Here is a 25,206-nt window from a genome sequence, read left to right as displayed (position 1 = left end):
TTAAAAGATAATTTTTTGCTCTTCACGTTTTTTGAAACACCCTGCATAATAAAAGCAAAATAAAAGCTTAGTTTATTTTTTTTCTAGTACTTCACTCTAGTAGTGTTGATGTTCGTAGCCGAATTCTTGCTGGGATCGCTTGCCTTCGTTTACAGAGATAGCATCAAACACGCTCTCACGGAAAAACTACAAGATGGCTTGATGCACCACTACAACATGAGTAGTTCCCCTAATAATTTAGTGGAAACATGGGATGAAATACATACCACTGTAAGTTTTTTAGAGAAAGCACAACTTTTTAATTTTAAATGGAGCTGCATATCTGACTTTTTGTTTGGGAAAATTAATAAATATAAGATCTATACAATGTTCTTTATCAACAATATGTTCAGCAACGCCAAGATTTATCCGGTCTACCATATCTTATCAGAGCTAAATGTTCTTTAAATCTAGTTAAAAGTGATCTAGTTTGCCCAAACATATTTCGATTACAATCTTTACATGAATAGAGATACAATGATGTGATTTTCACATTACTTTGCTACTTTTTTATGAAACTAAATATGCTACACATAGGTTTGCCCTAGCTTCCTTAGTTCCCGAAATACAGGGCGAATTTGTGATGCGCAGTAATGAATAGATCTTGAGTACAGATATGATGCACAGTAATGAACGCAACGTCTACCGGCAGCCAGACGGTCCGCACTCTGTTCAGGAGAGCATAGCAAAAGAAATATTAAAGAATCAGCTTACTTAAAATTCTCTCTCGAAAACGTTGCTAGCTTTTAGACTATAAGTAAAACACCGAAATCGTTATGGAAATTAAAACATTAAATGACAGCAATCACAAGCAAATCGTATATCCGATGAACGGAGGCATGAAAATGCAATAAATTTAAAAATTGCGTAATTTTCTAACCAATCAAAGTCTTTAAATTCAACCAATAAAATTAATATCTATCATCATCGTCCGACAACGGATGCATGAAAATCAAGCCAAACTCAACAATTTTGACAATATTACTAATTTCTTATTTTCGTTTAGTTTTTAAATGTTTATTCAGGTAACAAGCTACATGAACTGGCACATGATAGACGCCTGGCCAGAAAACAGATGGGTACCTGACAGTTGTTGTTTGCCAGCGGATTATGGACCAGGTTGCGGAAGAAAGCCTAATGAAAGCATTTATGAACCCGGCTGTTACGAAAAAGATTTATAGTTAAGTTTAAGGATATGAACTGCTGGTTGTGGGTTTGTTGGGACTATCAGTAGCATTTGTTCAGGTAAACTTTAATAATATTGTGAGATTTCTTATAATTTTTAATAAATATTATATGATCGAAAAAAAACGGCCTCAAAGACGGCTAAGGAATGAAAATTGATGATAATTTTAGCGAGGTCAATGGAGTACTTTATATGGTAGAAACTCATATTCAAATGCCACTAAAAAAAGAAAACATTCGACCAATGTGTACTACCAGTCACGACTTCTGTTATCGGGCCATAAAATCGTCAAAAGACATCTCCGAATCAGGGGGATCAAAGCTGCAGGTTCTCACGGTCCCAGCACGATCTTCTATTTCGCCTTGGTAGGGGCTCAAACGGTTGAAATGGACTACCCTCGGTTTTCCTTTTGGCAATTTTTCTGATACGGTATACGACGTCATTAATTCTATCCATGACTTCGTATGGCCCTTCCCACGAGGTTTGTAGCTTCGGAGATAAACCACGACGTCTCTGCGGGTTATATAGCCACACCAACTTCCCTGATTGGTATCCTCCATGCTCAGCTTGAATGTCGTCGTGTTCGTTCATTCGGTCACTAGCACTTGAATATTTAGGCGGACTCTCTGATGAATGTCGTCCATCCTTTGACGTAGTGTGTGGACATAATCTTCTTCGGCGACTTCTTCTCCCGGTCGGCAACCAAATTTCAGATCACAGGGTAGGCGCACTTCCTGTCCCATAACGATGCTGGTTGGAGTTTGCCCTGTAGAGTCTTGGACGGATGAACGGTAGGCCAACAGGAACAGGTGAAGAAATTTGTCCGTCTCTTTGGTGGTCAGATACTACTTTGGCCAGATAACGGTTGATAGTTCTGTTCAACCATCCCATCGGATTGTGGATGTAGAGCAGTCGTCCTGGTTTTGCGGATGTTCAGGACTTTACAGACGCCTTGGAACAGATTGGACTCGAAGTTTCTTCCCTGATCAGAATGAAGCTCCATGGGAACACCAAACCTGCAGATCCATTCTTTAACAGGGCATCAGCAATGGTGGACGCTTCTTGATTTGGCAACGCGTAGGCTTCGACCCATTTGCTGAAGTAATTCATTACTACCACAATGTATTTGTTGCCATCGTTCGTCTCGGGGAAAGGACCAGCCACGTCGATCGCTATTCGTTCGAAGTGACTGCCAACATTGTACTGGCGCACAGGGGCTTTACCACGCTTTTATGGCCCATTGATGGCTGCGCAAATGTCACATTTCTTACACCAAGCCCTCACGTCTTCTTTGCAGTTCACCCAGTAGAACCGTTCACGCAGCTTGCCAAGTGTCTTGGTAACACCAAGATGTCCACCGCTGGTTCCATTGTGAACTTCCTCCAAGACTTCTGGGACCCTCTTCTTTGGAATGACGATGCCTTCTCTCTTCTTGTCCCTCCGGTCTCTCGATCACACGGCGAAGTAGTCCGTTATCTATTACCCTTGATTATGTATAAATAGATGTACAATGAGGGCTTAGTACAAGCCCGTCTTCTAGGTGGCGCCTTGCCCGTTCTGAATTTTTGTATTCCCCTACGATTTTCTTTGAGGGGAATCCGTTAAACACGCCCATCGTTCAAAAATGGAAGGGGCGAGGTCACATCTATTGGACCACTTATTAGCACGTTTCACGCATGTTTTACGAAAATAGCTTTATCCTTGTTTGTTTCAACTGTGACAAGAAGAAAAAAGGAAAAAAGTTATATTCGCTTCTAAATTCGGCAGTTTTGTTGATCTTTCTCGACTTGTAATTTCGTTTCGTTTAGGTTATGTCTTATAAAATAAATATTTATAAGCTTTTGAATTGAAATATACCTTAATGCATATCTGAGTAATTAAAAAATGATTTTTTCGTCCCTCGCGAAGAAACATAAACAGTATTTGTGAAATTTGGATTAGAAACTATTATTTTATTAGTAGTTTATTTTGTTGTGTTTAAGTGTTGTGTATTTGTACCTACTGGATAATATTTTCCAACATATATTTAATTAAGCAAAAAGCATCTGTTTTACAGGTAAGTAAATACTGTTCATATTTATTTCTAAATTCATATAAATTTGTTTTAAATCACTCTTGGGAAAAATGTTATAGAGTCTGAGATAAGTTTAATAATAAACATTTGATAGATTGATAGATAGATTAAACGATAATGCCCAGTTTGTAAAAGTTTAAAGCTTGATTTTATGCTATAAATTGTTTCATTTCTCACTTTGCTTTTTTGGAATTGTCAGATATATTGTGTGTATTTTATAATTTTTTCCCAGAATTTTCTTAACAACTTGATAATAAAATATTGTTTATCTACAGTCAACCCTGTGTTTAGATAAGCTTCATATCAGATTTCCTATTTTTATATTTTCATAAAATCATATTTTTTGTAAAATAATGCTTGCAAAAATAGCGTAAATTTGACAGGGAGGAATTTTTATAGATATACAGGATGATTCAAATATATATTTACTTTTAAAGTTATTAGTTATGAGCAAAGGTTATGAGTTTGTGAAAAGAAAGGCTATATTTGTATTTTTTTGCTTGAGGTGGATTTGTTATTAAATTGTCAAATCCAAAAAATACCATAATGTCGTAGTCGTATAGAGTTCATTTTGACCAAAGAATATATTTTGTCCCTTTTTGGATTGAATTTTATTGTTTATATAATAAAATATATATTTAAAAACCCTCTCTTTCTAAGTTAAGTTAAAAATAGGAAGTAATATCATTTGACGTTTTTACTGGAACTAATTTAAGTTAATAATTAATAATTATATAATTTTTTTTTTTTTTTTTTTTTATAAAATTGTTTATTATATATACAGGATGAGTCAAAACTAGATATTATATTTTTCTTTGCTATTTCAAATGAAACACTGTATTTTTTTATATCATAAATCAACAAAGATTTTATGCAACTTTTGTTTTATTAAGATCTATATCCCAAATTAATAGTTATTAAATTGTTTCCAATTGTCTCTTTGCGAATAAACATGATTTTTTGCAATTTTTATTAGTAGGTTTGTCGACAAAAGTGATGTATCTATTTATCAGCTGACAAAAATTAAAAATTAGATGTTTAAAATAATTTTCTAATTATTTTTTACTTAACATCAGTAAATATGATTTATTTTATCGATGCAGCTGAAAATAATTATGTATTTTAAAAGAGGACATTACTGTATATACATCGATTATGGATTTTAAAATTATTTTTCAAAACAAAGTTGGAAAAAATTTTTTTGAGAAAAATTGGAGTTCTGTTCAGGAAATAATCGAGAAAAAACCCAACATCTAGTTTTGACGCCTCTAGTATATATCATGCATTATAGTTGATTATACTGCAATTTATTATACATGCATGTAGTTTTGTTTGAGGTGAAAATGAAACTTTCCAAAAGTATTCCCAATTAAAACATATTAGAGGTACCACCATTATAATTTTGAAGACGTTTGAGTGGGCAGACAATTTGGTCTAAAAATAATATGTTTAAAAATTTACTCAAAATAATCAAAAACCAATTAACACATATAACTCGCTTTTTAAAAAATCTAAAAGAAATAAGTTTGTTTATTATATTCATATTTTTATTAAATTATAGGTGTGACTGCTAAGTGGTCGTACTCGTCACTTTAACCAAGCATTGGTGGGACCTTCAGAGATCATAATGCGAATTTCTTCATACCATGAATATCTATATACATGTATTAATAAATGCGTTTGCTTTATTAAATTTTTTTTCTTATACGGTATGAGCGAAAAAAACGGCGTCTATTTGTTTACGTATAAATGACATCGATATTCATTTCAAACCACCTCTGAGGCCGTTTTTTTTTTTTTTATTGTATGGTATATATTTACATATCCCTTATCCTTTAATACCGATTTATTTCTAATAATTATAAAAATAAGATACCTGATTAATTCTTCCGAAATATTATAAAATGAGATATCACGAAAAGAAATAAATTAATTATAAAAAAAAAAAAAAGAAATTCAAAAAATAAAAAAAAAAGGGTATAGAAAATCTTAAGAGACACAGTTCAAATGTTATTTTTTGAGTATATGGTGCTTCAAAATGTGGCGGATACATGTTTTTTTAATGCAAAACTCCATTTTTATTTTATTTTCATTTTTTTTTTTTTTTTTTTTTTTTTTTTATAAATAACGTTAGTAAATATTTCAATTTAAAAAAAAAGTAAAATTTTATTCTTATGTTACTTAACTGTCAATTGTTTCGAAGTTGGACTACCTGTTTGGTAGGAGTTTTTTACAGAGATGAAAAAAATATATTTATATGTAAAAAATACTTGCAGTTAGATGCTACACTGTGTTCAAACATTTTTTTTGGCTGATCCGATATATATATTATTATTTTTTCTAGCGATTTTAAACCCTTTCCAACATTTGTTAAGAAAGTATATTAAGTACACCTATACTCAACAGCTTGCAATCTGTTCTGAATTTTATCCTTCTTTTAATTCATTTACATTATAACAAGTTGCCATAAAACAAAATTATTTATTATTAAGCATTAAGTAAAGTGATTTATTTAGTTATATGACATTCTTAATAAAAGTTGAAGATTTTGTAAAATCTATCGAAAAGAATTATAATATATCGGTGTTTTTCAAAAGTAAGCAGTTGATGTATTCAATTAGTTTCGGTCATTTTCTTGTTTCACCGGAAATGACTACAACTTTAGTTTTAAATGGTACCGTCGGTATTTTTACTTTATTTTTGCAGAATATGGCATTCTCAATAGAATAATTTAATGTCAGCTTTTGACTCTTTTACTTAAAAAATAGTATTTTAAAAGTTTCAATCTAGTAGAGTGCTATGATAATAAACAACATGTAACCGGTCGTAAAGATAACGACAGTTTGACTCGACATACGGAGTGTGTGGTACCAAATTATTTGCAAAATTAGGTACCAAAATTTATTAGGTATCAAAAAATGCTTTTTCCAAATATGCTAATGAGCCACTCTCGTTTCATTAAAAAAAAATTGAGTTATGATTAAAATACGAAATGGGCATATTTCTACTGACCAGGAAAAGACACAAAAAATATTAGACGACCAAATCAATTTTCCAAAGCTCCTTGATTAATCCTTGATTAAAAATAATGGTTTTAACACAGCCATGACACTAGATTGAATTTTAAATGCTATTTTTGATTTAATTGAAAATGTCAAAGTTGACATTTGATTGTTGATATCAAAGTTGTCATTCTATTCAAATGTCATTTTTCTATCAAATAAAGTACCGTATGATCGAATAAAAACAGCGTCAGCATGGCTATGAAATGAAAAGCGCTGTCATTTTATATGTAAATTTATATGAAATGTCATCGATGTTCATTTCATAGCCGTTCGATCTTGTATAAAATACCGAGGGTACCATTTAAAAATCAAATGTATACATTTCCGGTGAAACAGGAAGTGACCGAAATAACTGAATACGAATCAATCTCGATTTATGTCCTTATGCCTACCATTCCCAATTTAGTTTTTTCTCGGAATCTGAAAAAAATAAAAAGTTATAGAGGTGAACCACTTTAAAAAAACACTCAGTATAGGCTGTGTCATTGAAAGAGTCTGCAGATATTTTTTTTAATTTTAAATACGTAGAATTAACCGTTAATATATGTTGAACACCCTGTAGCATCTGCCTTAAATATCTACATAGTATCTAATATTTTTTCTTCATCAACAAATTGAAATATTAGAAAACTAGTTTTAGGTTACACTAACTGAATACGAATCAATCTCGATTTATGTCATATACCTACTAACATTCCCAATTTAGTTTTTTTCTCGGAATCTGAAAAAATAAAAAAGTTATAGAGGTGAACCACTTTTAAAAAAAAACACTCCAGTATAGGCTGTGTCATTGAAAGAGTCTGCAGATATTTTTTAATTTTAAATACGTAAATTAACCGTTAATATGTTGAACACCCTGTAGCATCTGCCTTAAATATCTACATAGTATCTAATATTTTTTCTTCATCAACAAATTGAAATATTAGAAAACTAGTTTTAGGTTACACCATTATACAAGGATTATATATAAAAAAGTAATAATTTTACGCAGGATCTAAAATAAAATAGGATGTTACATTTAAAAAAAACATTATGTTAAATCCGTCATACTTTTTACAAAGTTACAGAGGTAGGTAGGTATATTAGTTTCATATATTTTTTTAATTATCCATCTAGAAATAAAATATATATATATATACCTAGTATAATAATTAGTATTTAACAAGGGCCATGAAAATCCAAATAAATATAAATCCATATCCAAAATAAAAAAATGTAAATAACGCTTTGAGGTAAAAATTCGGTTCAAAGCAGATAAGATATTTTATTCTTTACCGAGTATTAAATTCGAAGAATTCCTAGTCCTTACTAACTGCAAATTCAGCCCAGTCTCCACGCCCCTTTTTACGGTTTAATTTCTGCCACCAGTTGGCAGCATCCACTTATACAGGCACATTGACTAACTATTAATATATAAACAAGGCTATTACCAAAGAATTCCACTGAGCCCAGTATGACTTTACGTTCGGCGAATATCTGCAAACTTCTTCCCACGTTGGTCTTTGGCCTGCGTTTTTCCAGTTAATTATTAAACCTAATTCTGGGTCACTGGTTTGGTCATTTGCAAGATCTTCGGGTTGCCAACTATCATTAACCACAGTTGTTCTTAGGAGTTTCACTTCTTTCTCTTCAGCTCAGGAACAATGCTTACAGTCCTTGGCGCAAGGTCTTCTGGAAAGTGCGTCGGCATTCCGATGGATTGCCCCAGCTCGATGTTCTGTGTCGAAGTCAAATTCTTGTAATCGTTCAATCCATCCAGCTACCTGCCCTTCAGGATTCTTAAATTGCAACAGCCATTTCAAAGCAGCATGGTCTGTTCTTAACAAGAACTTTCTTCCATAGAGATACTTGTAGAAGTGTTCCACTGCTTTAACTACTGCAAGTAATTCTCGTCTGGTTACACAGTAGTTCCTTTCCGGTTTTGACAAGGTCTTACTAAAATAACCAATGACTTTTCTTGACCATCCTGGATCTGAGACAGAACAGCGCCTAACGCAACATTGCTAGCATCGGTATCCAATATAAAGTTTCCGTTGCCAAGAGGGTAGCTAAGTATGGGCGCACTAGTCAGGGCCTTCTTCAATTTTCGGAATGCCTCGTCAGAATCTGAGTCCCAAGAGAAACGCGTCTCGCCTTCGGTAAGTCTGGTCAATGGTTTTGCGATGGTGGCAAAACCCTGTACATAGCGGCGATAGTATTTGCATAGTCCCAAAAAGCTTCGTGGTTCATGTTTATCTTTAGGTATCGGCCACTCTTCCACTGTCTTGGTCTTCTGTGGATCTACTCCTTGGGAGGAGACTACATGGCCCAAGTAGTGTACCTTTTCTTGACACAGATGACATTTCTTGGGGCTCAGTTTCAAACCAGAGCTCCCTAGTCGCTTGAAAACTTCTTCCAAATTCTTCAGATGATCGTCAAAGGATTTCCCAACCACTATGATGTCATCCAGGTACACTAAACAGGTAGTCCAGGATAGTCCCTTTAACACAGACTCCATTAGTCTCTCTCAAAGGTAGCTGGCGCGTTGCACAGTCCAAAAGGCATGACGGTAAAGTGCCACAGTCCGGAGCCCACCGAAAACGCTGTCTTCTCTCTGTCTTTCGGCGCCATGTCGACTTGCCAATATCCACTTTTCAGATCTAACGTATAGAATATCGTTGACCCCGGCAGCGTGTCTACAGTATCGTCTATCCTCGGCAGGGGATAACTATCCTTCTGGGTAACATTATTGAGCTGCCGATAATCAACACAGAACCTGGTGGTACCGTGTTTCTTCTTTACTAGTACTACCGGCGATGTCCACTGGCTGTTAGATGGTTCGATGACACCCTCTTCTTTCATTTCTCGAAGGATTTTGCCAGCTTCTTCACGTTTGGCGAGCGGAAGTCTTCTCGGATTTTTTTTGATTGGTCGTGCATCTCCTGTATCAATTTTATGTTGTACTAAATTGGTACGACCTCTCTGTCCTGCTTTTCCTTTTTCAAACACATCTTGATACTTGCTTATCAGGTTTCTCAATTTCTTACTGTCTTGGGGGAGATAATCCCTTAACGTTTACTAACTCCTTCACCATTTTGTCCGGAATTTTTGAAGTCGAAACTTTGGAGGCTTCCACGCTTCGAACGACTGAGGAGACAGAACAACAGTACCCTAAGAGGGTTCCATTCTTCAAGGATACAGAATAATAAATCGTGTTCATTACTCTCACCGGTACAGTTTTCTTCGCTCGTAGCAGGGCTTTTCCAACAGCGATCCCTCGTCCTATTTCGCTGTCATGGTTCCTTGGCTCCAACAGAATAATACTCCCATTATTCATTTTACCTTCTAGGCAACCATCCAAAAATATCTCACAGCGCTCAGGGATCGAAACATCTTCTGCTACCACCACGCGAAGTGTCTCCTCACATTTTCGATGCAGAACCACTTCTTCTTCATTTTATTTTCAAAATTCGCTTGTTTGAGGTTTAGCTCAAAACCTCTAGTGGTCATGATGTCCATTCCGAGAATAAGTTCATCTTCGATGTCTGCTACTAACACTCGATGATTAAAATAGGTGCTTCCGATAACAAAATTAAGATCTACCTATCCATGGATGAGAGCGGAGCTTCCTGTAGCTGTACGTAGTCGCCATTGTGTTGTTTTAACCTTCTTCGATGTTTTAAGAATGTCCGGTCTGATGATAGTTTTCGTCGCACCTGTATCCAACAGCATAGTCCGGAACTCTCCATCAACAAAACCATCCACAAAAATGCTGTTGAATTTGTGTTGTAGCGATGCGACTTGAGCAGTTTTCGTTGGAACCTGTTGGGTACTGCTCGATATGTGTCCCTTTGATTCGACACTTGGCGAAACCGGGTCCACGTCCTTTTCTTTACAGTGACTTCTTACGTGTCCTGCCTGGCCGCAATTCCAGCAACAAGTCGGTCCTTTCTTGCCCATGTACTCCTCCATGACTTTCCGCACAATGCTTTCCACGGATTCGTCGGAACATTGGTTGACCGTACTCTCACTAGAGACCGAGAACTTTGTTTCGCGGCCTCAAATTCTAGGGCACGTGCTAAAGCATCCACCAAGTGCGTTGGTTGGGCTAGGAGAAGTGCTTGTCTTGTCTCGTTATCCCGTAAGCCGTCGGAGAATGCCTGTACTGCCAACCGCTCCATAACATTCTCTGGCGTAGCAGGGTACGCAAGGCGAACGAGGCGGGCTACGTCGGCTTGAAACTCCTGCAGAGACTCATTTGACTTTTGAATGCGATTTTTTGGCTGGGAATGATAGACATGTTCCAAATAAGCTTGGCCGTACCTCATTTTTAAATGTCGTACCAATTGCTGATAATCTTCCTGTTCCGATGGTGACAATGTCTGCAGGATATCAGTCGCATCTCCTCGCAGTGCGACAGTCAAAGCAGTAGCCTTTTCAGCGATTGTCCATTCGTTCGCTCTCGCAGCGGCCTCAAACTGGCAAAATAATTGGCCCAAGCGGTTTTTCCGTCAAACTGTGGAGGCTTAATAACTGACTTTGAGATATACTTATATTCCACTAGTTTCGGCACCTCCGATGTTTCTTGACATTTTGGTGAATTTGACTTCGCTATTTCTTCTCTTAAAATTTCGATTTTTCTATTCACATCTTCCTCAATCTCTGTTATTTTGTCTTGTGTATCTGTTATCTTCTCTTCTAATTCCCTGGAATTTTCTGTTATCTTTTCTTCTAAATTAAGTATTTTATTATTAAAGCTGGCCTGTATGTCTTTAGAATTTTCTGCGATCTTATCTTCTAAAATGTTAATTAAATCCGCAGAATTTTTCATCATTTTATCTTCTAAATTATTCAAATTGTCGTTTAAATTGTCTTGTAAATTTTTCAATGACGAGTCAAGGTCACCTTCCAGCCTTCCGTAAAATGTGTCAGGATCCTCACCTTCCTCCACCAAAACGTCTCTCAGTCTAGCTTGCAAAATGCTTTTCTTTCCATCTGTCTCGCACTCTCTCTCTTCCAATATGCATTTCTTTCCTTGCAAGTCTTTCAACAATTTTTTCGAAGTCATTGTCAATACGTCATTCTATTTAGAATGTCATTTTCTATCGAATAAAGTAAAAAAAATACCGAGGGTGCCATTTAAAGATCAAAAAGTATAGTCATTTCCGGTGAAACAGGAAGTGACAGAAAACAATTGATACGTCAATCAATCCTAATTTATGTCATATACTAACATACCAAATCTCATTTTTTTTATCTAAAAAAATAAAAAAGTAATAGGGATGAGCCACTTTTGAGACGCACCCGGTATACACGGCGTCGTATAAATTTACTACCTGCAATGTATGTAGAAAATTCGCTCGGCTTTTTATCGAGTATGTCACATTAAATCGGATTTCAATTTATTTCATTCTAGGATCGCTTGCGTTCGTCGCTTAGTACTCGTCACTTGCATCGCTCGTTCGAGAAATCGACGTCCGGTTTCATTAATAATCATACTCGAGCGAATTTGTTACTGCTCGGTGATCCCATCACTTAACCATAATATTGGGAATTCAGCGAAGGGATAAATTGGGCCCGCGTAGTCAACAATAGACAACAATAGGCCACAACTACAAAGTAATCTAAATATGTGAGAGCGGCTATACCATAATTGGAAATGGTTGATCAATGATTGTCAGTCCCCAGCCGTCTTTGACGCGTTTTCGATCGTATGGTAGTTGAAGATAAATTTTTTCATTTCCATTTTTGTTTTCAGTTATTTGGTTTGATAGCTTCAATGCTGCTATTCTGTACAGTGAAATACAAGCGAAGATCGCGAACATACAAGTCGTACCAGTAGGTTACACTTGTAGTCTCTGAATCTCAAAGAACATGCATTTTGATGTAATGTGATATCAAAAAGAACTGATTTGTTTATTTGCAACTTAACTTATTTTTTTTTCTTTAAAATATATTACCTATACATTCATAGGTAAACCTATCTATACTTTGTTTTATAAATCTTAGTTAAATTCAGGTATGTAAATACTTTAGTTTAAAACAATCTTTATTTTAGATTACCTCACTAAAACTTCATTTTAAATTAGTGTAAATAAAGATACTTTTTTAAGCCAGTAATCTACCCTTGTTTCCGTTTAAATAAATTATTTTTGTTATAAACATTCGACTTTTTATTATCTTTAGCCTATGTAAAATGGTAAATTTTTTTACATTCTGTACAACATAAAACCATGCATTATTACAAAATATATATGTAAAGAGTTAGACAAAAGTAAAGGAGGAGCAGCAAAGTACTGCATATTGCATTCATCGGCCTAACAAAAGCTTTCGACTCTGTAAACAGAGATTCACTTTGGGCAATTATGCAAAAGTTCGGAGTACCCAACAAATTTCTTACAGTGTGTAAAAGCTTCCATAAAAACCACAGTGTGACCCCATCATGGATCACTGAGCAATCCCTTCTAACAAATATAGAAGTTAGGCAGGGATGTGTCTTAACGCCCCTCCTATTCAACATATTCATGCCTCTCCTATTCAACATCGCTCTCTATTCTAGTGGAGAGTAAACTGCAGGAAAGATGAATGGGCATTAGACCACAGATGCAACGGCGGTCTGTTCAACACTTAAAATGGCGCAGGGCAAAAAAAAAAAGCATGTACAGGGTGGTTCGAATTCGACACTCATCATTGGGAATTCGGAAACAGTAGAGATACAGGATCGGTTAAATGGAGGCAAAGAAAAATTCCGAATACTTCCGAATATATTCGAAAAAAAAACGGAATTTTCAATTTTGTTTTCTACTGTTTCCTGGCTTTATTTGTTAAGATAACTTAAAATGAAAAACACATTTTCATGGCCACTTTTTCTGCTCTATAACTCTGTGTGATTAAATATTGACTCTGACGTTTCGACTTCTGGCGACCATCATCAACTTAATTTTTTTAAATACGGACCTGATATTTTTTCAATTTAATTAAATCCTTTCATCACTCTTAAAACACTATATATAGTCACTTTGATATTTGCCGACGTTTCGTACAGAAAATTCCATCACCAGAATATTTTATGCAAAAAAAAATAAAAATAAAAATGCAATACGGCATTTTATTGCGCATCAAATTGCGCAACTTTGCCTCCATTTAACCGATCCTGTATCTCTTACGGTTTCCGAAATCCCAATGATGAGCGTCAAATTCGAGCCACCCTGTACAAAATTCATCACAGAACTTCAATACGCTGATGACTGCGCTCTAGTTACAAAAACGATACAGCAATTACATATAAGAAATGCTGAACACATATAATACATGGGCATACGAGACTTTGGGGCTTAAGCTGAACATCGATAAAACTAAAAACAACTGCAGTCCCCCGGAAAATCATAACAATGCTACAAAAATCGGAGAACTATGTAGCGGAATTCAATTACCTCGGCAGTTTGATTTCGGAAAAGGCCAATATCGACTATGAAATTCATTCATCAAGAGCATTCTGGAAATTAAAAGACAGGGTTTTCTACAATCATGGCTTGAGCACAAAAACGAAACTCGCAGTGTACTGAGCAATAATAATCCCCACCAGTTATATAGAAGCGAAACCTGAAAATTCAATAAATATTTTCTTTCTATTTATTAAAAAAATATTCAACAAACTTTATATAATACTTATAATATCTAACAACATAATACTGTCATGCTAATCCAACAAGTTTGCCTCCTATTTGGTTTAGAGAATTAGTGAGTTTCTTACCAATCGTCTTAGCTGTTTTAAATGGCACCTATCAAATAAAAAAGGAGCATGTTTAGTTATTTTTTATACAAGACGATAAAATGGTATTTTATCGTCGTGAATAAAACAATATTTTTTTCCATAGCGAGTTACGTTTTAAAAAATATTCAGAAATTATTATTTCAAGGAATTTATTACGAGTAGAAAAAATATTACGTGCGTTGGTTTCTATGTAATTTGACAAATAAATAAAGCTGTCAGTTTTGAGTCAATATTTTTTAATTCTCTTTCGTGTCGATTGCTGATTGAATTGAAGCCAGAAATGGCTCAAAACGAAATAAGTAAATTACCAACAGATATTCAGGCTGAGGCGACAAACGCCATATCCAAACTACTTCCAGTAAGTAATTAAAAAACGTGCGAGAAGAAATAAAGTTTTTAACCCATCCTCGTTGTTAAAGTATCATTTAATCAACCTTTGCGGTTAAAGTACTATTTTATCTACTATTTTTGATAGATATAAGGCAATTTTAACAGTTGCTATGGAAAAACCAATATTTATTAATTGAAAAAAGAATAAATTTATTTTTTATTTTTTTTTGTCTTTATTTTATTTTTTATTATTTTTCTATTTATTTTTTTTATGCTTACATCAACGGCGGCATTAATGGCATTGGAAAAACCTTCAAATGCACCCACTAAAAATGTCCCGACAGCTCTTCCTTTTCCGCCATCATTTCCATACTTTTCGTGTTCTTGTATGTTATCGAGTAATGGCTTAGGATTCAGTAAACCAGCAACAAACTGTTGCAAATTTCCATATTTAATATCGGCTTGAATAGGTATGGACTCTTTCGCAGAGGATTCCAGCACAGGACTCTTTCGTCCAGAAGGAGGAAACGGAGTTACAAAATTTACAGCCTAAAATAAAAAGTCACTAATTAATATAGCAATAATATAGTAATCGCAAAACATTTTCCGATGCACGTCATCAATCATCATATCGACATTGACATTAAAGTCTATAAACCTGACTAAATGAAATTTTGGCAAAAATGTTTAAATTTGTTGTATAATTTAAGATACCGAGCAGCTCTTCATTTTACTTTATAGAGCAAATGATTGTAACAGATATTTTATTTAGATTAAAGCTGCAAAATTAGTTTAAACCGAATTTTATTATCGCTATGTTGGTCACATTGCGCCAGCGTGTTCAGCAATGTTGTCCCTATTATTTGTAAATTATCCTAATCTCAGTCATTATTTTGTATAATATCATTAGTTGAATCTTTGTGTGCAATTTTCGTTTTTTGCCTATTTTCGTAGTCTTTTTTTCAAAATTGCACTTTTAAGCACAAACAGTTCTTTTAAGAACTACATTTTCGAGTTTTTGTATTGCATTTCTTGAAATTGTGTGTTGAAAATATGCCGAAGCATTTAAACAGTCGAAGCAAAGAGTTTGTAGCTTCCCTGATAAACAATTTGAACGAGAACGTGACAATAAATGTCTTTTATTACCCTTGACTGGAGTCAGAGAAGTAAGTTTGATTGATAAGCACATTATACCACTTTCAAAGTCAGTTTTTATTAAATTCTGTGAATATTAGTTTGTGCATTAATAGCACCCTCTTACTTGTTATTACCACTTATGGCGTTGTAAGATGTACATACATCAATAAATAAATAACCCCATAATAACGCTTAGAATAATCTTCATAATGGAGTAATTTTTGCCAATACATATGTAATAAGTAAAAATAAGTCTCAATAATCAATTAATTGCTAAAATATTAGTTATTAATTTTAAATTAAGATTCATCTCATAAATCCATCACAATCTGGCGGCGCAGTCGCCACCGCTTGTCATTCAAAGTTGATCATCGGATTTTGTTTTGCGATTACCATAAGTAAAAAACCACACGATAAAAAAAAACAGCGCCAAAGACGAACAATCGATAAATGTGACATGGGCGTAAAAATAATTAATGTAGTTTGTTTCTAGAATAATTGTTAATAATAGACACTGATATGATTAGAATTAAAACTCGTAATTTTTTGTGTACAAATTAAAAATTACAGTGAATACAAATAATATGTTGAGGTGGCAACACTGCAAGGTTTAGTGTACCGTAGAGAAATCTGAGATGAATATACAAGTGGTACTAAAAAGTTTTTTTAAAATTTCCCGGAAGATGTCAAGAAAAATGTAATATTTTCAACAATTTTTTTCGCAAAAAAAATTGGTAGGCGTGTTTTTCTGGGGCCAAATTATACTGTACTGTTAAAATATCTGCACTTATTCCTGGGACACCCTGTATAACAATAGATGGCTACTACTAATTACTATTAATTGTTACTATTCCATTGCAAAACCAGGCGAACCAGACCGGTAAACTACGGTAAAGAGCGGTTCCTGAAAAACATCACTTTGATACGGAACGGTTTGGTAAAATATTGTAAACGTTTTCTAAATTTCAATACCTCTATTAAATTTATCTTTTATGCATTTTTAATGTACCTATTCTCTGCTTTTACGTTTGCTTCTTCTGTTCAATGGAGTTTAATATTGAAAAGTACTTTATTAATAAACTGTTAAATTCGTTAAACAGCTCAAGTGAAGATTGCAGGTCTAATATTAAAACAGATCAATAATAAATAAACAAATCTAATTAATATTTATATTTTTATAGCTTACAAAACATTCACGATTACTTGTTGTCTTGTTTTTCATGTTTTCTATAAATGTTCCTGACTTTAAGAAACAATGGCTGCATGATAAGTTTAAATGGTCCTAAAAAGTCATACTATTTAGTTAATGAAATTTATTTACCTTTGCAGCCTACCTCCATTGCTTTTGGATGTAAATACAAAATATTATAACAGATTTTAGAAATTAAATGAGAATTTCACTCGAACTTCCAATATTTGGTTGATTTCTGTCACATAAATGACATTGATTGACAAACAAAATCAGAAAACCCAGCCTTCTCGCGCTGGTTAGTTTGGTGACAGTTATAACCGAATTTTTTAGGAACCATATTCCGTAATAAGAAAACTTTCAGGAAACCTTTGAATAAGAAGACTAAGGAAGGAGCATAGCAAAAATCTTAGGTCCACCGCGAAGGGACTCAAATATGGCCGACTTAAATTCCTGTTTATCAGTGCCGTTCTAATTTTATTTAAAAAATGTAAAACTATGATATAGGGTAGACGTGAAGTAGACTCAATAATTTGTTTTTTTATTTTACGTTGTGAATAAATGTTGGTAGTTATTAAAATTGTTATATAAATATAAAATTCTAATAAAAATAGATAAGTTATAATAAGTATTTATTAACACAAACATCCGATACGCTACTGAAGCAGGTCAGTCAAACTGACGTATCTAAATTCTTTGACATCTAATCTTTGACAAGTAGTAAATAAAAGCAAAAATGCAAGAAAAAAATATATAATTAGTTAATTTAAGTGAATTTCATAAAAAAGTGAAAGAAAAGTTGTTCCATTATTTCACTCGATTTTTGCCGAGATCTACCGCACGCTACACAACCAACTATTTTCAAGAGTCTTTTTCGATAAATCGCGATAGTGTCACTGTTAATTTAAGATCTGCCACAATTTCCATCTAGATTTACTACCGTTATACAACTATCAGTAGTAGAATAAATAATAAATAAAATAAAATAAGCTCCGTAAAGACTGACAAATCCACAAAATTTCAAATCAACTTCAAATGTGTCAAATAAATCGTCAAACAGAACTGTCAAGGATCCCCACTCTAGAGTCCTTTTTCCGCCCACCATGCATGAATACATGGATAGCATTATGCTCCTTCCTTAGTCTTCTTATTCAAAGGAGGAAACCGATAGAAACGGAACATAAAACCATAACCAAGGCAAGCACCGGAATACACCCTAATTATATTGTTCGTATAAAACTTACTTTTGCGTTTACAGCTTGATCAATCTTTGCATCGACTGCGTCTCCTAATTTTCCCAAAGGTTCTAAAATTTGTTCTGGTGGTTGATTCGAATCTGTATCTGGTGGACCATAAACATCTGGCAGCGTATATGTAGAGGTATGCGGAAAACAGTGACAAACATATGCAAAGAAAACTATGAAAAACACAGTATACAGCAACATTTTCCTAGAAAATATTAGACCATGCTTTATTTTGAAAATGTTTGATTCTCAAGTGGTTCACCCCTATAACTTTTTTATTTTCTTTTTTAGATAAAAAAAAACGAAAGGGATTAATATGGGAAATCTGCCCCCGCGGCTTTTTTAACTCGTTTTCGAGAATGTTTTCGAGATTTCAAAAAAACCTGTTCTTTAAATTTTTTTTTTTATTTTTATAGTAAAATTAAAAATTAATTAATGATGATTTTTTTTCTAATTCTTAGAAGTCTAAGACATGATAAAATAATATGATCATGATTCTTAAACGAAAAGCCGATTTTTAGCAGAGGAAAGAAAATTAAAATCTTCATTTTTTTAACCTTTGTGAATATGTCACTCACTAAAAATCGTCAGAAAATGTATTTTATACTCATTTACACTCAGGAATTTTTTGAAGTGGTGGAACAATATGAAAAAAACTAACAACTCATTTTTTTTCTAAAATCTGTTTTAACTAACTCATATTTTTGTTTAGTTTAAAAAAGTGCGTTAGAAAATATTTTTTCGTTAAAAATACATCATCCTTGTCAGAATAAAGATTATTATAAAAAAATGAGTCCGAGAAGATTTAAAAAAATGAGTTTTTAATTTTTTTCATATTGTTCCGCCACTTCAAAAAATTCTAAAAAATTCTTTAGTGTAAAGGTACAGATTAGGTATCCTATAAGTATACAGCTAAAAATCTTGTCCCTAATTCGTGGTACGAAAATTGTTTTTTATGACGATGTGCAAACGAGTAAAATTTCCTGTGCGCAAAAATAAACTCGCGTAAAATAACAATAAACAGCGTAATAGAGAGATATCGCTAAACCGAATAGCGTGCATGGACGTTAATAAGGTCAGGTATTATTTCCTTTACGTGAGGTGGTATTAACTCTCTTCATTTATAGTTATCGGATCGGAAAGAACTCTGTTCGCGTCGGGTCCGCTATTTAAACTTAACCTAACTTTGAATTTAAAACTTTGAAATTGTTTTGTTTACTAGGTATTTTAAAACTAAAGGGCTAAAGTGCTTATTTCTAGTGCTTTATTGTTCAACGTCTGCCAGTGGGTTTAGGGCAACAAACAACAAATTCTCTTAGAAGGGCTAAGTCGTCATCTGCTGTAAACCTAAGACCCTTTATAGGTTCTTGTATTGGAAGAGGTGGAATCCATATTTTGGGCCATATTTATTTAATTAAAACTAATCCCAGCTACTTAAATATCAAATTACCTAATAAAACTAAAGTAATAATTCAAAACAATTCAAACATAACCTAAAATAAACGATCTCGCCGGCCGGCCCTGGTTGTCAAATACCCGCACATGCCCATTTAAGCAATTTTTAAACGTTGTTTAGAAATAGCGCTTGGTGTAATTGATCCGCAAATTAAGCCAGGCGGTAACGTTATTAGCGGGTGTTGCGTTAAAAATTGACTCGCGCATATCGTAACTATAGTCTTTGTCGTAACCATGATAAGGTACGCGTAAATACTGCATGACGCTATTCGGTTTTGCGATATCTCTCTAATGACTGTAGAGGCCATAAGTGGGGGTGCTATATGCGCAAACTAGTAACCTAACTAGTGCCCGATTCCGAAAATTGGAACCACGAAAAACAATAAAGAAAAAACAAAGTCTATAATCTGTATAAACTATGGTAAAGGAGTATAAAAGACATTTTCTGACGATTTTTAGTGAGTGACATATTTCACAAAGGTTAAAAACATGAAGATTTCAATTTTCTTTCCTCCGCTAAAAATCGGCTTTTCGTTTAAGAATCATGATCATATTATTTTTTCATGTCTTAGATTGCTAAGAGTTAAAGTGCCGTTGCATTTGATTATGAAAAAAACTGTTTAAAATTATAAAAAAATGTTGTTACAGAGATGTATAATCGAAAAAAACCGGCTTCGATTTGATACACAACCAGATAATTTTACATAAAAAATTAAAACGATCCTCTATTTCCAAGCCAACACTAGCGCCGTTTTTTTTTCAATATCATTGTTTTAAACTAAATTTATATTTCAATTAAAAAGGGATTATACTAAAAGACAACAAAAAAATTATAGTGAAAAAATTAAACAATATAAATCTATTCGTGTTTTAATTTCAAGATATTTTAATGAAAAATCTTATTAGTACGCTAGTTCAAAAGATAAACGAAACGATATACAGTATGTCTCCGGATTGTCTTTACAAGAGGATAAACTTTTTTATTATTGATTTTTTGAGAAAAATTAAAAATTTTGCTTGTTCTACAGTAATTAATCCCGTTTATAATTTTGCTAATTTCCATACCGTTTTAGAGAAAATTAAAAAAAAACATGAATACAGATTTTTACAAACTGTAAGTTTTGGGTTCGTTGAAGGACTATTAGACCAACAATTTAAAAAAAAATTTTTTTTGAAATATTTTCAATTTTGTGAAATTGCAGTATAAATTTTAAGGCTTCATTTCTCCGAAGGTATCAAAGTTTTTAATACTAAATATTTACTGAAGTTTATCTATTGATCAGTTATTGTGTTGCAATACTAAAAATTATACTACCTTATACAGAGTGTCTAAAAATTTATTTTAAATAATTATTAGCTTTAAACGGCAATAACTTGTTTAATTTAAATGGAACACCCTGTATATATTATAAGAATCAGATGCACAATTTAATTGTCTATCAAATTGTTTTATACCACTTTTTACCTATCCCTTCAAGTTTTCGAAGAAAATGCATTTTCTTATAATTTAGACCTCATTTATCAATATACCCATGGAATATTGACATTTTAGATTGTTTTTAAAACAACAAAGGTACAAAATGTACAAGCTAGTAATATTATCGTTTTTATTAAAACGATAATATTACTAGCCCATTTGTATGCAAAAAGAAAACTATTTAAATCTTTATAAAAGAGTATACCATTAATTAAATATACCACCAGTATTTCCGCCCAAATACTAATTAATTACATACTTAATTGTGTTCGTTAATAAATTATTCTAAATAAATGTGGATTTGAATCAGAAATCAATATATTAATAATAAGTTATGAAAATGAACGTCTCCGTTGTTATAAATAAGAATTTGTCAAAAAATGAAATATCATTTTTAAGGTGTTCTACTATTATACATAATTCAGTTTTTTAGTATTTGGAGCAATTATTATTAATCAACGCAAACAGTCAATTACTGTAGTTTGAATACTGGAATCATATTAATTGGTCCTCTTTAAATATTTAAACATTTTTTTTATTTTTTAATGAAATAAACGAACTATATCGACAATATTAGTATCTGTACTCTTTAAAAATTTGGTACATCTTTAAAAATAGTCTAAAATGTCAGTATTCCATGGGTATATTGATAAATGAGTTCTAAATTACCAGAAAATGCATTTTCTACGGAAACTTGAAGAGATATGATATTGATGGTAATAATACAATTTGATAGACAATTAAATTGTGCATCTGATTCTCATAAAATATACAGGGTGTTCCATTTAAATTAAACAAGTTATTGCCGTTTAAAGCTAATAATTATTTAAAATAAATATTTAGACACTCTGTATAAGGTAGTAAATTTTTTATTATTGCAACACAATAACTGATCAATAAATAAACTTCAGTAAATATTTAGTATTAAAAACTTTGATACCCTCGGAGAAATAAAGCCTTAAAATTTATACTGCAATTTCACAAAATTGAAAATATTTCAAAAACGGTAAGGTTTAAGTGTAATAAACCTTAATCAAATTTACCTTTATTTTAATCGTAGAAACTAAAAATGTAATAATATACAGGGTGTTTATACATTTAAGAAAATGCAACGTTGATATTTTTATTTATTTGGGACACTCTGTATCTTGTAAAAATATTTTTAAATTGTAGCTCTAATAGTCCTTCAACGAACCCAAAACTTACAATTTATAAAAATCTAATCGTTTAGCTACAATATTCCGTGTCGTATGTGGTGAATAACCCGGTATATAGCTGAATTTGGATATTTTTAACAACAGCATAAAATATGACTTTAAACAAAATTAATAATAATCATCTACCAAAGAATGAAATTCAACAATGTTTTCATGTTTTTTTTTTTAATTTTCTCTAAGACGGTATGGAAATTTGGAAAACTATAAACGGGATTAATCATTTTAGAAGAAGAATATTTATGAAGAATTCCTTTTTCTCAAAATGTCAATAAAAAAAAGTTTTTCCTCTTGTAAAGACAAATCGGGGACATATACTAAATGCTAAAGAACTTAATGCACTTACCTATTAGAGTATGGCACCAGAATAGCCCAAAACGCGTTACTAATAACTCACAAATTCACATTACCAGAACCTAATAAAATTATTAGTCAACGTCAATAATTGCAAGAATATTGAAATTTTAATAAACTCGAATAGCTCTTACAAAATAATTCTTGTTATGAAAAACTTACGTATAATTATCACACACACAGGCACCTAAAAAGGTCTATATTTCTACCTTTGTTTAACTTTCATTTCTTCGCGTAATTACAACAAAGACAGAATACTGATACTTTCAATTCGCTGGCCGTTTATCAATGACAACTTTCTCTTTTTATGCGAATTTAATTATTATTTTTATTTCTAACACGTGACAACATTTTCTTTAAATGTATTTACAAAAATTTTGAAAATATATTTAAAATTATTTGTTTATTTATAGGCGTACTTTCCATTAAGACTTAAAAATTGTGTTTAAGTGCAAATCTAAAGTATGTTGTAGGATGTATTTCGGGAAAATATTTTAACTTCTATAGGGTGGCTCAAAAAAGTGTGAGTGGATCGGGATGATTTTTTTTAATGGAACACACTGTATATTATTGCATTTTTGCCTTCTTTTCAGATCACTTTACATAATCCTAAGATATGAGTAAATATATTTCGAGTTTCAGAAATATTAATAAATAAATAAAAAATATATATTTTCAACCTTCATTAAAAAAAATTATTACAAATACAAAAACTGTCATGAAATCAAACCTAAATTAGGTATTTACTTTAGATGGTCTGTACTTACTTTGCTATAAATATAGTAATCTTAAATCACACAGGATGTACAAAATTTTACGCCAAACTTTCTAAAATACAAAATAATTATTCTTCGATTTTTTAATGGAATTAAAAATGGTATTAGAGTATCTCAAAATTTTTAACGGTTACGCAGATTACGCAGATATATCGCGCCTAATATAGTTTTGATTTCAGGAAAGTTCTAGTATTTGTAATAATTTTTTTAATGAAGGGATTGAAAATATATATTTTTATTTATTTATTATATATATATATATATATATATATATATATATATATATATATATATATATATATATATATATATATATATATATATATATATTAATATCTCTGAAACCATCGAAACATATTTTATTCATATCGAAAATTGCAATAATATACAGGGTTTTCCATTTAAAAAAAAATCATCCCGACCCACTCAAACTTTTTTGAGCCACCCTGTAGAAGTTAATATATTTTCCTGAAATACATCTTTCCCAAGTCGTTTATTCTAGGACCCTGTATAAACCAAAGACAAAAAAAACAAATTTATTAAATTAAAACACACAGGGTGTTCATAGAGAATATTAAAAAACGTTCTTATAAATAGGAGTACCTTTAGTATTTTATTTCCCTTTTCACAAGCTTCTCATCGTTCACAACATACAATATACACATATACAAGACAGAAAAAAGTATTATTCGATAAAAAATATTAATCTACAAATGCGTGTTTAGGAAACTTATCTGCTTTGTACAGATCTACAAAGAGTTCAATAGCTTCTTTCAAGACATAATTGCATTCTTCTAAACATCTGGAAAATAACAGAATAAAACATTAAAAATTAATAAATATATATGTTACAGTAAAAGTCGGAAATTCAGTGATTGTTAACATTCACTAGGAAATGCTAGCAATTACGCATTGGACCAGTGAATGTGGTATTTTAAAGAGATTTGTCGCCTTTTCCTAGTAATTTCTAACATTCACTAGTCAAAATAAAATGCACTAAGTAGCATTTACTAAAGATTGCCAGTAAAAGCTATTTCACAGAAAATTTCTTCCATAGGGAAAATTCCGCATAGCACTTTTTACAACGATAACAAAACAATTATACATAACCACAAAAAACAAAGCGAATTTATGCCAGATGTCTGGCAACGTTGCCAACGTTTAGCTCAATTTATTATTATCCTTATATTGCCTATTATTCAACTTATCCTTATATTTTACAACATGTGACAACCGCGCTAACTGAATTTTTCAAACTCACTGCTATCGTCCAGGGAATGCTAGCATTCACTAGTAAAAGTTGGTTTCAAAACTAGCTATTGAACTTTTACTGGCGTAGTCTTAGCAAATCAGTGAATGTGAGCTTTTACTAGTAATTGTGAATAATCACTGATTTCCAATTTTTACTATAACATATATATGATCAAAAAGTTTTGTAATTAAGTGTGTCGACAGCTGAAACGATGACAGTCAACTGTTTCTATCTGTCAAAAATCCACTTAATGACACAAAACTTTTATTCTTACTTTCTAGACCAATCGACTTTTAGTTTTGTAATTTGCCCCAATGTGAAGACAAGCTCTTCATGTTCGGCCTCATTCTGTGCTTTTAAAACGCTTTCCTGCGGAATGAGGACTTCTGTATGGACCCTCGGGTCTTGGAACGCGTTCCTTTCCTGATAGCTCAACGCGTTATATACGTGCAATTGTTCGTTTGTGATCACAGCTCTACTTTGGTCATCAAATAACTCGAGCACAAACGACCTGGTAAACCCAAGCGTTCTTTCGTTATCTAGCAGTGTAAGAGGAAATTCTTTATACACACCCATCACTACAATTACCGCACATTTATCCTACAAAAAGACAGATATAATAGATATCAATTGCATAAATTAGCTTATATACAGGGTGTCT

The 25,206-nt window shown here is 32.5% G+C and overlaps 1 protein-coding gene and 1 pseudogene across 2 annotated transcripts; one reads left to right on the top strand and one right to left on the bottom strand.

Annotated features, from left to right (window-relative positions):
• The window catches only part of LOC115890719, a 39,229-nt pseudogene extending 26,951 nt beyond the window's left edge, over positions 1–12,278 (top strand).
• Positions 12,279–13,985: 1,707 nt separating this feature from the next.
• Positions 13,986–25,153, bottom strand: LOC115890729. Of its 2 annotated transcripts, XM_030911036.1 has the most exons (6): positions 24,820–25,153; positions 23,897–24,095; positions 22,510–22,579; positions 18,018–18,222; positions 14,727–14,996; positions 13,986–14,124 (listed from the first exon to the last, which is right to left on the bottom strand). In XM_030911036.1, exons 4-6 carry the CDS (start codon positions 18,216–18,218, stop codon positions 14,038–14,040), a joined length of 558 nt encoding a protein of 185 aa, XP_030766896.1. In that variant the 5' UTR covers positions 18,219–18,222; positions 22,510–22,579; positions 23,897–24,095; positions 24,820–25,153; the 3' UTR covers positions 13,986–14,037. The 2 variants fall into 2 exon arrangements, with proteins under 2 accessions (XP_030766896.1, XP_030766897.1); XM_030911037.1 differs by lacking the exons at positions 23,897–24,095; positions 24,820–25,153 and having other exon boundaries at positions 22,510–22,644.
• Positions 25,154–25,206: the final 53 nt, after the last annotated feature.

Source organism: Sitophilus oryzae, unplaced genomic scaffold, assembly GCF_002938485.1.
Source record: "Sitophilus oryzae breed Bouriz unplaced genomic scaffold, Soryzae_2.0 scaffold_909_pilon_pilon, whole genome shotgun sequence".
Taxonomy (NCBI): domain Eukaryota; kingdom Metazoa; phylum Arthropoda; class Insecta; order Coleoptera; family Curculionidae; genus Sitophilus; species Sitophilus oryzae.
This window is presented reverse-complemented; position numbering and strand designations above follow the sequence as displayed.

Excerpts from the sequence above, each read along its gene's own strand:
- LOC115890729 (XM_030911036.1), bottom strand. The coding sequence starts at position 18,218 with ATGTTGCTGTATACTGTGTTTTTCATAGTTTTCTTTGCATATGTTTGT. Across the intron at positions 14,997-18,017 it reads ATCAAGCTGTAAACGCAAAA|GCTGTAAATTTTGTAACTCC; the intron begins GTAAGTTTTATA and ends TTTTTATTTTAG. Across the intron at positions 14,125-14,726 it reads CCATTAATGCCGCCGTTGAT|GTGCCATTTAAAACAGCTAA; the intron begins GTAAGCATAAAA and ends TTTATTTGATAG.